This window comes from Enhydra lutris, unplaced genomic scaffold, assembly GCF_002288905.1.
Source record: "Enhydra lutris kenyoni isolate GAN:26980312 unplaced genomic scaffold, ASM228890v2 scaffoldscaffold10, whole genome shotgun sequence".
In the NCBI taxonomy this organism is placed as follows: domain Eukaryota; kingdom Metazoa; phylum Chordata; class Mammalia; order Carnivora; family Mustelidae; genus Enhydra; species Enhydra lutris.
In genome coordinates this window covers 40,227,154-40,240,173 of record NW_019154094.1, presented here as the reverse complement: position 1 = coordinate 40,240,173, position 13,020 = coordinate 40,227,154, and the positions used below count along the sequence as shown (strand labels likewise).

The following is a 13,020-nucleotide window of genomic DNA, read 5'->3' as shown; positions in this document are numbered from 1 at the left end:
TCTTGCCTTGCATGATTCCAGGAGGTACCATTCACTGTGCATTCTGAGTTCGACCTTTACCGAGAACATGAATGTGACTGGTGGGGATTTCCCAGAGTTCCGTAACGTGGAGACCCTGGAGCTCCAGGAGGACAGGGATCTACCTTCCTTCCTCCCTCCCTCCCTCCCTTGTTCCTTCCTTCCCTCTGTGTGTGTTTATTTTGATCATTGCTGCATCCCTGTATCCAGAACCATGCCTGATCTATAGCAAGCTTTCAATAAATATTTGTTGAAAGAATGAATTAAAAAGCCCTTAAAGATAGCCTGTTTTACTGGTGAGGAAACTGAGGCTCAATGAGTTATTGATTTGCCACAAGCTCCAAGAGACACTGAGGCAGCTGGGTGTTTCCAGCATGCCTGCTCTCAACAGCTTTGCAAAACTGCGTGTCTGAAATGCCTGGCATTGTCCCTGCCAGCCCGCAATTGCTCAACAAATATTAATGAGCTTGCCTACATGGGTCAGCCTCTCTCCTCTGGAGACCATCCCTACAGAGTAACAAACTGTCACATAGCTGTTGCTTTGAGAAATTAAATTAAATTGCAAGGTGCAAAGAAAAGGTGAACCTTTTGGAGTTTTTGGAAGAAAAATTCCTAACCCGACTGCTAATGGAGTTTGCAGGGGCCTCTCAGGCCTTTCCCACCCGATTCTTTTTCCTGCTGCCTTCCCTTTTGTGAGCATTTCTTCCCCTTTTTGCTTGCAGTGAGTTCTGCTCTCCTGTAGGCTACAATGTGTCAGTTGTTATAAAATCCGGGAGGTGGAGCTTGGTGACGAGGTGGGTGGGGGAGTGCTCAGCCAGCCCTGCAGGGCGAACAGTCCAGCTCTGGTTTACCCGAAGCTTAAGCCTTGCAGCAGGAGAACTTCCATCTCGGCTCTCCTGGCTTTGATCCTCACTGTACATCAGACCAGAGGCGCCGAAGGGAGGGAGGATGCGAGATGACCGGCTCTTTGGCAACCTGACCATCTCCTTAGCAGAGCTTTTGAAAGCCAGCCGGGGACCAACTGCACGACCAAGGAGGCGCCGCGCCTCTCGTGGATGTGTGTGTGTGGGGGTGGGTGGGTGAGCGGGTGTGAGTGAGTGAACGTGTGTATGTGTGTGTGCATCACGGCTGTGTGTGTGTGTGTCCGGATGAGTGCGAGAGTGCACGCGTGAGTGTGTTTGTGTGCATGTGTGTGTGATCGCTCTTGGTTTTTATTTCTGTGGAAGAAAAATCTTGAAAATCTGGGGCAGGTTACTGAGCTCCTAGGGTGGTAGTTCTTCTTTTGCAAGAAGAGCTGACCAGACCAAGCTACTAGAGACATTTTTTTTCGGGGAGTAAAGAGAATTTTCCTCCCGGATCGAGAGGGATTTTTTTTCCCCCCTTGGCTCTGCAGCGGAGTAAAAGAGATTAGTCCCTAAACCTGTGAAATCGACCAGAGCCGTGTGATTACCAGGGCTTGAGAGAGGACTCGGGAAGAAAAAGAGAAATAAATCAAACAGCCTGTCAGTGCCTTTGGCCACTTTGGAAGATGTCATCTCAAACTAAGTTCAAGAAAGACAAAGAGATCATTGCCGAATATGAAGCCCAAATAAAAGGTGAGACACGGGCTGGGGAGTCATGCTTCCCGTCCCCTTTCCTTTTTCTCTTGCTTTGGCTTTCTTTTACCCTTTTTCCTCCCTGCCATCACGAAATGTTGTTATGCATCAATAATCTTATTGTGAGTAGGAACAGTGGCAGCCGCACAAGTACAGACTGGTTTCAACGGCAGAGAGCGCCGGAGCTGGGAGTATGGATTGTAGAATGGGCAGCAATCACTGCATTGCAGGTGTGTGAGGAGGATCCTACGCCCGGCTTTAGGAGATACTCCATCATCTTGGCGGTGACATGTCACTCTAAGGCCATTTTGACAGTCACCACCTCCTCCCCTCTCCCATGCTGAAAGCCCCTTCCTATGATCTTTTTACGATCTGCTTTTATTTTTCTTTCTTCTTTTTGGTTTTTGTTGTTGCTTTCCTTTGCCCCTTTCTCTGGGCTGGAATTCACATGCATATGCACAGGGAAGCAGCATCCCGGGGCTGCAATTCTTTGTCAGTGTCTCTTGGCTGGCCTAGGTTGCCATGGATGAACTGTTACAGGGCATATTGATCTGGACTAATGCAGGCATTTAGGCATAAAGAGGGAGCTCGGTGCAGAAAATGTATTCTCTCACAGTGTGCAGCCCCAGTCACCGTCCGGCCGCTTGCTAGCGTGTAGGGTCATCAGGCTTCATTCAAAGCCAACAGCTCAGTGTGCCGTTTCGGCAGCTGGGAGCTGCCTGGCTGCCGTACTGCCCGAGGAAGCTAGCCAGCAGGGTGAGATGACCTCTGGCTGCTTGTTCCAGCTTTGCTGCACGGGGGGCACACTCCTCAGAAGCTGCTCCCTATATCCTCCCTCGCAAGGCGAAATAGGACACCGGACACAATGGCATAGACAAATGCAGGCGGAATCCTCATTCACGCCCTACTGGGGTTCTCCCACCTTTGTGAGTTTTAGGCTCAGCTCTGGCGAGGAAAACCTAAAAGCATCGTGCTCACCCTTTCTCTGAGGAGGTACCCTGAGGGAAGCCTGGGCCTGTGCCTCTTAGCGTCTGGTTTCTTTCTGGTCCTGGATCTCCTTGCTGCGACACAGGCTGTGTTGTGGTCTTCTGCGGAAAGACTGAAGACAAAATACATCTTCAGGGGATACTGATGCCTGCCCTTGAGGCTCTGGGTGGACTGTTAGAGCAAGTTGGTTATTTGGGGCCCAGGTGACGTGAGGCTGCCACACCTGCTTTGGGTGCTGCCGCAGCTCCTGACTCGGTGACCCAGGAAGGCAGGTTGCCTCTCCAGGAGCGGCAGGAGGCTGGCATCCACAGCTGCTGCACACGCTTCAGATGCTTGGGAACCTTTGGGAGGGGAGCAGCCACCAGGGGAGGGCTTTGTTGTTTTTTTTTGTTTTTTTTTGTTTTTTCCCCTCCAGTCTGGCCAACAGTCTTGTGCCTTTTAGTTCTGGTCAGACCTGGCATGCTAATCCCCTCTGGGTAGACCCCAGGGCAGAAATAAACAGAAAACCCTTCTCCAGCTTTCAGTTCAGTGTGGAGAACAGTGACTTACAATGTTTCAGCCTTGCTGAGAATTTAGAAGCAAGCCCTTTATTGGTCAGAGATTGGAATTCACGCGACTGCTCCAGTACAAAAGCCCAGGTTCGGTCTTTGCCTACACACTTTTTAGGGAGTTCGTATTTTATAAGATGAAGGTAGCTGATTATTATTGTTCTTTTTAACTGCGGTTCCCAAGAAGAATGCCACAGTAGAGAAGGGGATGTTGAGTTTTGGACAGTTTGGGGTTTTTCTTAGCATTGTCATGGTAAGGAGCACGCTTGTCTCATTTTTGGATTGCTACCACTGGGCCCGTGAACTTTGCTTGAGGATCAATTAAGCGTTTCTTGCTCTGGCTGATTCTTTTACGTTTTACTGTTCACTGTTATTTTAACAGCTACTTAGCAAGTCTAAGGTAATGCATTTCAGCAGGAAATTTGTCCAGATGATCTTGTCTCTTCCAGACTCTAAAGGTCTCTACGTTCTGGTTAAAGGAGTTGAATTTCGGTCCTTCAGAATTGACACCCACACAACTTAGGTCAGGATGTTGCAGTCTCTGAAACCATCTGGAACCTTTTCTCTCAAAATTCTGTTCATAGTCGTCATAATTACTGATGTACATACAGGGCTCTACAGTTTCTCTGGCTCACTCCCAAACATCACTACTCTTGGCCTACACAGTGTACGGAAAGGGTTCATAGGAGCTCAGTTTTAGGGAGGAGGGAACTGAGGCCTTGTCGTGTGGAATGACTTGCCCAAGGTCACAAGGCTGGAAATGCGAAGGCGGCCCGTCATCTTTCCCAGTACATTGTTTGCCTGAAGCTGCCCCCTGAAGGATTGATGTCAGTAGCAGATGGCGGTTTTGTGGTGGGGACTGGCTGCCTTTTGATCCGTGCTCCATTGTTTACCCTCTTACTTTTATCCCTTGCCTTTGTTGCTTACCTCTGAAGAATGTTTGACCAATCACCAAAAATAACGCCTGATGCCAATTTCCTTTCTCCCTGGATTTCATTTGGCCAGTTTGGTGCAGATACTTCACTTACTTAGGTAAATTTTGTCCTGTGAATCGAGTGAGGGGAATTTTTGGTTTTTAAAAATGATACTGAATTCTTTGTTGACTTATTCTCTTTTATCTCTTTTTGAAGAATTTATTGACCTAAGGAGAATGTTTTATTTTATTTTATTTTTTTTTAAGATTTTATTTATTTGTTCAGCAGAGAGAGAGAGAGATCACAAGTAGGCAGAGAGGCAGGCAGAGAGAGAGGAGGAAGCAGGCTCCCCGCTGTGCAGAGAGCCCGATGTGGGGCTCGATCCCAGGACCCTGAGATCATGACCTGAGCCGAAGGCAGAGGCTTAACCCACTGAGCCACCCAGGCGCCCCAGGAGAATGTTTTAAAACTGTTTTTTTCCCCTACTGTAAAAAATTTCAGACCCATGCCTTCTCTTGCCTCATCAAATCCTTGAATCCCTTTGATTATATATTTGCAACACAGTAGTATACCAGGTGCTTGTACATTTCCAGTGATGGGGAACTCTTCACCTCCCAAGTCCACATATTCTACCTATGGATAGCTCTGGCTGTTGTGTTGTTTATGTCCACCTATTGCTTCTGTATTATCTTCCCCTTGGGACACCACAGAACAGGACAGATGCTTCTTCCCTATGACTGCCCGTTGGACGTTTAGAGACTCTGATCATAGCTCCTGGACTATGAGCATCTTTATTTGGTCTTGTAAAGTGCTTATCTGCTGCTTAATCAACTTCTCTCTCCTTTGGATTTACTGTATATTTGCTTGCAGACTCTAGTGCCTTTGGGTGCTTGGCAGGTAGAATAAATGAGTGAAGCTGGCCAAGTAAGATGATTTGTCGTAGTTGGTCCACCACCTCATTGAGGGCAATAGAAGAAAGGGTGGTGGTGATTATGGTAGGCTTGAGAGAATGTGTCCTGTCCAAACGGAGAGTCACCACTTGGGTTCAGCCTTTTGTTGCCATTTAGGAATGTAGGCCTAACTAGATCTTTCCTTTTTTTTTTTTTTTTAAGATTTTATTTATTTATTTGACAGAGAGAGATCACAAGTAGGCAGAGCGGCAGGCAGAGAGAGAGGAGGAAGCAGCAGGCTCCCCTGCTGAGCAGAGAGCCCGATGCGGGGCTCGATCCCAGGACACTGGGATCATGACCTGAGCCGAAAGCAGAGGCTTTAACCCACTGAGCCACCCAGGCACCCCTAACTAGATCTTTCAGTTTCTCATCAGATGCCGGAAAGCTAGATGAGAGCTTTATGCTATTAAAGATGTTTTGCCAAGGTACACCTGGCTGACTCCATTGGTAGAGCATGTGACTCTCGATCTCGAGGGTCTTAAGTTCAAGCCCCACGTTCAGTGTAGAGATTACTTTAAAAAGTTTAAAAAGTTTTGTGACTCTTGATCTTGGGGGTTATGAGTTCAAGCCCCACACTGGGTGTGAAGATTACTTAAAAATAAGATCTTAAAAAAAAGATGTTTTGCCAAATGGACCTTCAAAAGATCATACTATCAAAAACCTTCCTCAAGAGTGGCAACAAGTTCTAGATGAAGGTCTCTGGATGTGGTCAGAGAAAAGAAACAACTATCACCGCCTTTATGCTGTATATAATGCTTCTATTATATAACCTGAAGGCTGAATTAGCCCTTTCACTGCCCATCTCCTCATTGTACCCTATCTTTTATATTTGCTATATTTTTCTAATCCACTAGGCTAGAAGTTTTGTCAGAGAAAATAAATTAAAATGAATTTAATAGGATTTGTTCTTGGTGACCCTGTGCTGGCTCCAGATGGACTCAACTTCCTGTCTGAGGTGCTTGCAAGTATCTCTTTATGAGTCTATTTAAGAATTTTGCTTGAGAGTAACATCACATTCTCTAGCCTGGAAATGGCAAGCTGTAACTTTTTTCCCCTTTTGAAAACTGGAATAACATTTGCCCATCTCCAGAGTTTTGGCATCTATCCTATTTTTCACAATTCCTTCAAAGATCAGTGATAGTGTTTGATAATCTCATTTGCCAGAGTTCTCAGCATCCTGGACTCTAATTCATCTTGCTGTCAGACATGATGATCTGTTCTGCTTTTATTCAGAGTTCTCATTTCCATTTCAACCTAATAGAAAATTGAAATAGAAACACAGTGATCGACTTTAGTGTTTTGTTTTTTATTATACATCCATAGTCATTTTAGGCCATCTTCTTAAGAGCAAAAGTCTAGAATTTGAGGGAACAAGAGCAGATTTTGAAGAAGATCACAGAGAAGTATTTATTTACTCATTCATTTATATATTCATTCAGTAGACATTGATTATCTACTTTGTTCTTAGTCTCCTGCTGGGTGTTGTGAGAGATACAGAGTATATGATATATTTTGGGCTTTCTAAGATTTTTCTTGAAATATGGTGATAAAATCAGTGAAGGAAATTAAAACAAAACAAAGCAAAACAAAAACCAAACTCAGAATACAAAAGCTTCCAGCTGAGCACCAGAGTGAGTTTAGTCTGAAAGAGATTATGCCATTGACTGAGTGGAGGAGCTCCTTACGAACCCACACTACTGTCAACAGGCTCCAATGAGGAAAGGATGCTGGGTTGGGGAGACACTGGGGAACATTAGGGACTGTGGCTGACTAGTGAGCTCACCTAGAGGAGTCTCAACTCTAGTCTTCACTGCCAGGCAGAGTGTGAGCCCGGAGTGCCGGTTCGAAATTTCCATGTTTCAAGGGCATCTGGATTTTAAAACAAAATGTCCTGATTTTTATTTTTAATTTCTAAATTTAAAAAAATTTTAAATTATAAACATTAAAAAATTGGGTAGTCTTTTTTACTTTTGAGCTATAAGCGTTCTTTTTAAATTAAAGGGTAAGGGGCACCTGGGTGGCTCAGTCAGTTTAAGTGTCTAACACTTGATTTCGGCTTAGGTCACGATCTTAGGGTTGTGAGATCAAGCCCTGCGTGGGGCTTGGTGCTCAGCGTGGAGCCTGCTTCAGATTCTTTCTCTCCCTCTCCCTTCACCCCTCTCCCTGCTCCTGTGCTTTCTCTCTCTCAATAAATCAATAAATAAATTCTTAAAAAAAATAAGTCGGAGGATAGTTGGCATACAATGTTCCATTAGTTTCGGGTGTACAATGTTGAGATCCCACAACTCTATATGTTAGGCTATGCGAAGCTCACAAGTGTAGCCCACTATCTGTCACCATACAACACTATTACAGTACCGCTGACTGTATTCCCTATGCTGTGCTTTTCATCTCTGTGACTTATTCATTCCATAACTGGAAGCCTGTACCTCCTACTTTCTTTCACCCATTTTACCCTTCCCCCAACCCCTCCCTCTTACAACCGTCAGTGTGTTCTCTGTACTTATAGGTCTATTTCTGCTTTTTGTTTGTTTATTCATTTGTTTTGTTTTTTAGATTCCACATGTAAGTTGGATCACATGGTATTTGCCTTTCTCTGTCTGACTTACTTCACCTAGCATAACACCCTGTAGGTCTATCCATGTTGCTACAAATAGCAAGACCTCATTTTTTTTGATGGATATGCCATATCTTCTTTATCCATTCCTCTATCTATCCATGGACATTTAGGTTGCTTCCATATCTTGGCTGTTGTAAATAATGCTGCAGTACACATAAGGGTGCATATATCTTTTCAGATTTCTGGTTTTTTTTTTTTTTTTTTTTTTTTTTTGGGTAAACACCCAGCTGTGGAATTACTGGATCATAGTGTATTTCTATTTTAATTCTTTGAGGAACCAACATACTGTGTTCCACAGTGGCTGCACCAATTTACATTCCCACCAATAGTGCACAAGGGTTCTTTTTTTGAGCTCTAAGAGTTCTTTATTCTGGATATAAGTCCCTTAACAGATATATGATTTACAAATATTTCCCCCATTCGGTGGGTTATCCTTTCCCTTTTTTGATGGGGCCCTTTGAAGCACAGAAGTATTTAATTTTTATGAAGTTTAGATTATCTATTTATTCTCATGCTTCTCATGTAATATCTAGGACTCTTTTGCCAAATCCAAGGCCATGATGAAAAGCTCCTGATTTTTAAATGTAGCTCAGATTTTTGAGAAATACTATGCTGCCTGAACAAACCTGTCAGCGGGACATTTTTCAGCCCACCGACCACCAGTTTGCAAATTCTGGCCTATAAGTTGAAGTCTTGGTGATGGAGCCTCAGCCAGTTTTATCTTCTGTTTTATCTTCAGTTGTCTTCTCTATAATAAACCTGTGCTCTTATAACCACATGAAACCTATCCGTTATCTCTGAACCTTCCATACCCCTTCCTACCTCCAGATCTTTCCCCATTTGTGCCTTCGTTCTGCTTAAGATATCCCCCTCTTCTCATGCTTTCTTTGGCCAACTCCTGACTGTCCTTCAGTGCCTGCCCAAATGATACCCTCTTCCGTGATGTCTTCCTAATAACTCTCCTAGGCAGAATTAGTGGTTCCCTCACATCTGCCCCCCATATTCTGAGCCTTATTATCCTTTACTACAATCTTGTGATTAATCCTTTGGCCATGAACTCTTGAGGCCAGAAATGCTCGTGGTCATTTTGTTTCCCCACTGTGGTTGCCATAAGATAGGTTGAGAGAATGGCTGGTAAGTTACTAATAAGAAGTTTTACTCTTGGGGCGCCTGGGTGGCTCAGTGGGTTAAGCCGCTGCCTTCAGCTCAGGTCATGATCTTAGGGTTCTGGGATCGAGCCCCGCATCGGGCTCTCTGCTCAGCGGGGAGCCTGCTTCCTCCTCTCTCTCTGCCTGCCTCTCTGCCTGCTTGTGATCTCTGTCTGTCAAATAAATAAATAAAATCTTTAAAAAAAAAAAAAAAGAAGTTTTACTCTTACAACTTTTAGCTAGCATAGTTATTTTCTTTTACACGTGTCTTAAGCTGCCATAGCAAAAATACCATGAACGGGTGACTTAAACAATAGACGTTTGTTTCTCACGTTTTTGGAGGCTGAAAGTCCAAGATCAAGGTACCAACAGATTTGGTTCCTGGTGTTGTAGATGGCTGCCCTCTCTCTGTATGCTCACATGGCCTTTGCTCAGTGTGTGGAGAGAGAGAGCTAGCTTCTTCATATAAGGGCACCAATTCCATCATGAGGGCCCCACTGTCATGACCTTCAGCTAAACCTAATTATCTCCCCAAAGCCTCATCTACCTCCAAATACAATCACACTGAGGTTAGGGGTTCAACATATGAATTTGGAGGGGGAGACACAAATACTCAACCTATGAAAGGACCCATATTTTCTGTTCCATTGAAAATAGGGGTATTATTTTTTTTAAAGCTTTATTTATTTATGTATTTATTTATTTGATAGATCACAAGTAGGCAGAGAGGGAGGCAGAGAGAGAGGGAGAAGCAGTCTCCCCACTGAGCAGAGAGCCCGATGTGGGGCTCAATCCCAGAACCCCGGGATCATGACCTGAGCCGAAGGTAGAGGCTCAACCCACTGAGCCACCCAGGTGCCCCAAAAATAGGGATATTATTGAGAAAAAATACTCTCCATAGTTTGCTGAAGTTCCTTGTTTGTTCCTGGTAGTGGAGATTTGGTGAAGGCTGATGTGTTGAAAGCCAAGGTGATGTATGATGAGGCGATGTTTGCCACAGTCATGGTGGAGTGTGCATTCCAGGCTCTTTCCAGTTTGGGGAAATCAGTGAATCTGGGGGTCTGTATTGGCTGTTTTTGGAGTTTTTACCACAAGAGTTTGTTAGAAACAACCTTTCCTTTCCTCTCTTATTCATTCATTCCTTCACTTACTCACTCATTCATCAGTGACCATTGCAAGCCATGCTTCAGGCTATATAACTTTATTTAGCAGGAGGAGGTCATTTAGTTTTATTTAGCTCCAAGTCTCAGTCATATATAACACTATCGCATTTTGTGATCTCAATAATTCTCTGAGGTTCTCATTATTATTCCTGTTTTATAGATTAAAAGTTCTAAGGTTCAGAGAAATAAGTTAGATCAGATTGCATGGCAAATAGGGGCAGAGCTAGGGTTTAAATGAAGCCTTCCTGACTTCCATTTGTACAAGGAGGCAAGAAGCATGCCAACGCAGTGTGACTCTGAAGCTCAGGGGTCCTCTACTGGGGGGCAGTCTGGGATGGATCTTAATCTTTGACTTCCTATCCTTCCTGAAATTTCAGCTCCCCGTGTTGTCTAGCTTTTCCTAGTGCTCGCTGGATGCCACATAGTTGTGTCAGATCCCGTCACACCTCCCACCCCCTCACGGAGTCATTTTTGGCAAAGTGTCCACTGGAGATACTCCTGTAGATTTGACTGAGGCTGCTCTGTCTGCCTCTGTCAACCTGGAAATACAGAACCGGAAATCCGAGTGGTCTTCTAGTCCAGGTCTCCCACTTCTCCCTGCCTCCAGAGCCAAGATGTGGAAACCAACGTTCAGAGAAACGTTCTGGCTTGCAGACACTTGTAGACCATAGTTCCAGGAGGCAGAAAGCTCTCTCCGCTAGGCCCATTGCTGTAGGCTTGTGCCGGGCCTCTAGTTGGTGATCCATAAATGTATGGGTTTGAATTGCTCTGGTAGGGCGCCTGGGTGGCTCAGTGGTTAAAGCCTCTGCCTTCGGCTCAGGTCATGATCTCAGGGTCCTGGGATCGAGTCCCACATCGGGCTCTCTGCTCAGCAGGGAGCCTGCCTCCTTCTCCTCTCTCTCTCTCTGCCTGCCTCTTTGCCTACTTGTGATCTGTCAAATAAATTAAAAAAAAAAAAAAAATCTTGAATTGCTCTGGTAGATGGTGCAAGCCCAGGTGGGGGTGATTGCCCGGGAGGCAGAGCTGAGTGGTACCTTGGAGAACAGGATGAGGCAAGGATATCATAGGGTAAGGATGGGAGGGTGGGGAGGTTAAGCTGGATCAGAAATTGGTCCTTTCCTGGAAGGGATGGGGGTTGACTTCTTTAAGATGCTGAGTTTCAGAACCTCTGGCCTAATACAGGACCCAGCAAATGGTGTTCTAGGCTTGATTTCACTTGTAAATGATTCATTCCTGATGGTTTGTTGGTGTTTATAAAATATCTTAGCTGGCCAGGAGGGGGATTTTGGCTCTCTTCTCTTAATTTGTCTAATCGTTAGGCCAATTTATGTTTGGAGCAGTGTTCCCTAAGAAGTATTCCATGAAACTGGATGTAAAGAGGCTTTAAGTGGAAAAAAATTGGGGTCAAATGGGTCTTGGAAGTTCTAATACAAACTGAGTTAAATAGGTTTGTTTCCTACAGGACTTCTGGGAACCTTTAATGTGTTAAGTATAAAGCGCCAAGAAGGGGCCCTGGACTTTTCTCAAACTTATTCAATCTTGCAGACATTTTTCGTGGAATATCTCACACAACTCTATTCCTGAGGGGTGCCTGGGTGGCTCAGTTGGTTAAGTGTCTGCCTTTGGCTCAGGGACCAAGCCCTGTGTCCCGGCTCCCTACTCAGCATGGAGTCTGCTTCTCCCTCTCCCTCTCCCCCCCCCCCCCCCCCCGCCTTGCTCGTGCTCTCTCACTCTCTCAAGTACATAAATCTGAAACAACAACAACAATAACAACCTATTCCTGACTCTATTCCTGAGATTAAATTCTGGAAAGTATGAGACCACACAATTTGTGGATTATCCTGATTCTTTCTCTTTTCTGCCTTTTGCCACCAGTTCCCTAATTTTTATACTTTTCTCAGAGGGCAGTTTGAAGAGGGGAAGAGGTAAAAGAAATGTGTATCCAGCCCAGCTAATTGATATTGATGTGGTGTTTTGAGGTCACTTAGAAAATGTGGGTTTTGACATCTCCAATTACAGAGTGCTCAACCATTGATTTAAATGGTAATTTGGCGACAGCTTGCCCCTGATCAATATGCATGGCGTGTGTCGGTCTGTGTGTGACAGTAAGAGGTTGCACTCAGCTTCAGGCTGCATTCACGGGGCCTTGAGTGGACCCCAGCACTGCCCCTGGGATTGTAGTCGATGCCAGGTGACACTGGTGCAGAGGAACGCACGGAAGCCCAAAGCCCGTGCACCTCACAGTGAACAGAGCTCAGCTGCAAATCCAGGTGCAAGAGAAATGTGTTTTTCTTTATGTTTCTATAGCTTGATTTCCATTTGTCATCTGTCTTCTGCTGGGGGTGGCAGAAATAAATAATAAGTCAGTTTGGGGTTTTTCCTCTCTCCTTCTGTGCTGTACCCCAAGGTCCAGGAGACAAAGGCAGTGCCAAGGGACATCTGTTGTAGTTTATCATCAATCTATTTTGTAAACGGAAATAGCCTCCTTCTTTTTGGGCCTTCAGTGGTCTGTTCATGCCAGTGACCCGTCCTTCTTGATTCCCTGTGTCCCTCTCTTCAGTCCTTCCATGCTGTTTGCAAGCACCAGGAGTCATCCTGGTGCCCACGTACCATGCTGTATTATGAAGAACTCTGGACATTTGTCTCCGGCCTGCCCTTGCTTCTCCTCCAGTGCCTTCCTTGAGCTCTCTGGCTGGGGAAGCAGCCCAGCTGCTCTCTGTTCTCAGATTCTACAAATCTATATGGGGGTTCCCTTGTTACTCTCTTTCCCTGGGCTTGTTTGGGGTAAGGCAGCGTGCAGGCTGTTTTCCTATAGATCCATAAAATCTATGTACACTTTGCTTTACTGACTTCTGGAAATCTTTATCCATGTGTAGATTAGGGGTGGTATCCCGGCTCTTTGTCATCAGATGTTCCCTCAAGGTTATTGTACGTAACACACATTTTTTCTATTCTCTCTGCGGGCTAGGGTTTTGAAAGTCAAAAGCCAAGAATTGACTCTTTCTCTGTGTTATCCCAGAGGTAACAAACATAGAAAGCCCTCCTTGCCTGAATCTGGTCCAGAAGCTCTTAAGGAA

The 13,020-nt window shown here is 45.0% G+C and overlaps 1 protein-coding gene across 4 annotated transcripts in view; it reads left to right on the top strand.

Annotated features, from left to right (window-relative positions):
* Positions 1-1,521: 1,521 nt before the first annotated feature.
* The window catches only part of LOC111144113 (SLIT-ROBO Rho GTPase activating protein 3), a 287,770-nt gene continuing 276,271 nt past the window's right edge, over positions 1,522-13,020 (top strand). For all 4 annotated transcript variants that reach the window (XM_022498256.1, XM_022498253.1, XM_022498255.1 and 1 more), the window contains exon 1: positions 1,522-1,613. In XM_022498256.1, the coding sequence (XP_022353964.1) occupies positions 1,547-1,613 (67 nt within the window). In that variant the 5' untranslated portion in view covers positions 1,522-1,546. The remainder of the gene's footprint in view (positions 1,614-13,020) is intronic.